Below are 3,834 nucleotides of genomic sequence, written 5' to 3'. Positions count from 1 at the left end.
GATCTCTCCCGGAGCCTCCGAAGCCCTGGCTTTCCCCGCTGGGCTCGCACCTGTTATGTCCAAGACCTGGCCCCTGCCTGCCCATTCCTTGGCGTTCCTGAGGACCAGAGACCTAGGATGAGGAGCACTGGATCTGCCCTGAACCTGCTTTGGATCTCGCCACTCTTTTTGGTGTGGACCGTGGTAGCCCTGGACCTGGCGCGGACGCCCTGCACCACCTTGGTCCAAGGGAAGTTTTTTGGGTACTTCTCCTCTTTCACCGTCTTCCCGCCCAACTCCTCACGCTGCTCGTGGATCATCCAGAACCCCGACCCCCGGCGCTACACCCTCTACATGAAGGTCCTGAAACCCACCGGCGCCTGCGACCGCCAGCAGGTCCGCACCTACCAGTTCGACTCGTTCCTGGAGTCCACCCGCACCTACCTGGGCATGGAGAGCTTCGACGATGTGCTGAAGCTCTGCGATGCCTCCACCAGGTTTGCTTTCCTCCAGTCCAACAAGCAGTTCCTGCAGATGAAGCAGACCCTGCCCCTGGCAGACGGCGGGCATGTGCGGTGGAAACCGGCCAAAGCTCAGGAGCGGGACTTTTCGGTGGAGTACTTGGTGGTGGGCAACAGGAACCCTAGCAAAGCCGCTTGCCAAATGCTCTGCAAGTGGCTGGACACCTGCCTGACCACCAGCAGCAGCTCTCACCCCTGTGGCATTATGCAGACGCCCTGCACTTGCTCTGGAGGGGAGGCCCTGGACCAGCCCAGCGAGATCCAGGGGCTGAGCAAGAAGAAGGACGATTGCTTTAAGGATGGGATTTACTTGGAGAACTGCATGAGCAGCCCGAAAGACAGCAGTGGGGTGGATTTCCTGGGTAAGTGGCGTCCGGCTCCGGTCTCGGCTGTCTGCAAGGCTGGGATGGGAGCGGGGCGGTTTGCAAGTGATGGGGTGGAAGGTGAAGACTGTCCTGTGGATCTCTTCTGGTGTTTATACCATGTCCGTCACTGCGGTATCCGAGCTTCTCCCATCGCTTCATCTGAAAGGCATCACTCCTTTTATTCATTGCTGGGCAGGATCTGTAATTCTGGTGGCTTTCTACTAGCATGCAATGAATTAGCAAATCAATGCTAGCTGAACACATGCGAGCTGGTGACTGCTCGGGGATGTGCCTCATTTATTTGCCTTTCCTGCATCCACAGAGGCAGCGATGGGCTATTCTTCCCCAGGAGCAGACAGGTTTCTAAAGCACATGCAGCAAGGGGTGCCCTGAAGGGAGCCCAGACCTATGTCAGGTTCTGCTCTGCAGCCTTTTTTCCCCATTCAATGCACAGAAGAGATCTGAAGTTGCCTCCAGGGCTGGAGAAAATGGACCTAGATGAGTGCAGGTTTTGATCTGTGGTCCCTCTGCACTTCAGAAGTGTCTAGATAAGTCCCTGAGTGGATAGGCAGGGGTGGGGGTGGTATCCCCAGCTGCCTTTCTCTGCATTTCAGTGCCTCTGCTTTGAATAGTGTGGGGTCAGAAAGCAGAACTGGGAAGCAGGACTGGGTGCGAAGCAGGCTGGGTCTCCCCTGGCACAAGGTCCCCTCGGACACCTGTTTATGCCCATGTCCCTTCACCTGTTTGAGCGATTGCAGTTAGAGGGAACAGCTCGGTGCTCTGTGAAGCAGCCCGTGTTAGTGATGTCGGGTGAGTACAGATCCCATTAATCTCCGTCAACTCGAACAGTTGCAGACTCTCCGGATGAAGGGCAGAAAGTGGGTGTGGGGGAAGGGAGAGAGAAGTCTTCTGGCTTGGAAATTGTAACTTCAGGCTGTTTCGGGCTTGTTTCGGCGCGTTTGTCGCTCATGTTGCCGCCACGGAACAGGTGGCTCTGACCTGGGTGGGATATGCTGCAGCTGCACCCTCCTCCACTACAGTACAAAGTCTGGAGCTGGATCTGAAATGTGTGGGCCATGCTCACTTCTGCAAAGCCTTCAGCTGCATTATTCCTCGGGGTAAAAAATAGCCAGGGCTCAGGTGCGTCGGGTATTGAGGAGGCTCTTTCCTGAGGAATAGTGGGCAGCCTGGCGTGGTCGCACAGGCGTGCCTTTAGATACCGTTGAAACAACTAGGTGGAAAAGTCACTGTAAGTCACTCAGTGGTATCACATCAGTGTGGATTTTATAGGAGCTGCTGCGGCACGGTAAACTTTGCATCAGCATGCTACGTCTCCCGATGAGAGCCAAGCGCAAAGATACCACCGACGGAGTCCTTTCACTGAGCCAGCTTGTGAGCTGGTTGCAAAATCTGTTATTCAACAGTTTTTTTTGCATAAATGTCTTTGCATAAATGCGTTTTCTCCACCGGAACAGCTTTGCATGGACTTTAGTCATGGCTGCTTTGTGTAGGGCTGGTCTGAGCCGTCCGTCACGTGCCGTTGTTTTTTATTCCCTCATTGGATGGCTTTGGTATTTGACTGAAACAGCGCGGTCTTCTTTTTCTGCACGGCAGCCAAAGGTGAAATGTGGAGGATTTTCAGCAAATCCTAGAGCAGTCAAGCTGAATATTGGGTTTTGTGAGGAGACTTTCCAGTAGGGCTTCACTGCTTGACTGTCCCTGGAAAACAAATATAAAGCCTTGAGCATGAGGGCATCAAAATACTTCTCGAGCTGTAAATGTGTGGAGTGTTGCGGCCTGTTCTGTATCCAAAATGTATGGTAAAGTGTTAGTGTCTTTGCTGATGGAGTGCCTCTGCAGGGATCTGATGAGTGCTTGGAAAGCATCCTGTTCCCGTGATCCTTGTGGGCACGTCTACACCAGACACTTCACTGCGCAGTAGCAGTTTACTGCGCAGTAAGCACACGCGTCTACACGTGCACATGCTTACTGTGCAGTAAACCCCCTCATTGTGAGTAAATGGAAGTAGCAAATTTACTTTCAATATGTTCCCATGTTCCTTGTGCATCTGCGTGTTTAGGGCCAGGAAGCCTGGATATGGATCCATGGATCCAAGGATCCCTTTTGGTGATGTACAGGCAGAGCCCTTGGATATGCACCCGCCTTCAACCTCCTGGCTCTCTTTGGTATTTGCAACACTTTTCCTTCTCCCAGAGTTGATGTTTTTTTTCTCGGTCATTTCTCATGGCAGCACCAGGATATTGCTACTTTCCTTTTAAAAAAGGGGTTTTTTTCTAAGATGTAGAAATATATTGTGGTGCAGCGAAGAAATATATTGTGGGGCAAAGAAGGGGAGGAAACTCTCATTCATTCATTCATTCATTCATTCATCTATCTATCTATCTATCTATCTACAGACATACAATTGATATATCTATCTATCTATCTATCTATCTATCTATCTCTCGGTTGTCCGTCCTATATCTATCTATCTATCTATCTATTGGTTGTCCCTTCTATATATAGATATAGATATAGATATAGATCTATCTATCTATCGATAGGTTGCCCCTTCTACATATATATATATATATATATGTAGGAAGGCCAAACTTTTGGATCATGTCCTCTTCCCTGCTATCCCAAGCAACCTTTCATAAGCTCTACTTTAAAACTGATTAGACTGAAGAAAGTAGAAGTCCTGGAAGTTGCAGGGCAGAGGTGCAGGACAGGGATCATCCTAGACATGCCCTGCTTAAACCTACCTCTTTGTAGTATCTCCCAGGGACCATGGTGTGAGCCAGCATGGCCTTGCTGATTCATAGATTCATAGATGTTAGGGTCGGAAGGGACCTCAATCGATCATCGAGTCCGACCCCCTGCATAGGCAGGAAAGAGTCCTCGGTTCAGATGACCCAAGCTAGATGCCTATCTAACCTCCTCTTGAAGACCCCCAGGGTAGGGGAGAG

At 50.9% G+C, this 3,834-nt stretch overlaps 1 protein-coding gene across 1 annotated transcript in view; it reads left to right on the top strand.

Annotated features, from left to right (window-relative positions):
- The first annotated feature begins 117 nt into the window (after positions 1–117).
- The window catches only part of ADGRB1 (adhesion G protein-coupled receptor B1), a 238,589-nt gene continuing 234,872 nt past the window's right edge, over positions 118–3,834 (top strand). The window contains 1 exon segment of the mRNA XM_025208578.1: positions 118–862. Coding sequence (XP_025064363.1) covers positions 118–862 — 745 coding nt within the window.

This window comes from Alligator sinensis, unplaced genomic scaffold, assembly GCF_000455745.1.
Source record: "Alligator sinensis unplaced genomic scaffold, ASM45574v1 scaffold326_1, whole genome shotgun sequence".
Lineage (NCBI taxonomy): Eukaryota > Metazoa > Chordata > Crocodylia > Alligatoridae > Alligator > Alligator sinensis.
The sequence above is the reverse complement of the archived record's forward strand: the minus strand, read 5'-3'. Positions and strand labels throughout refer to the sequence as shown.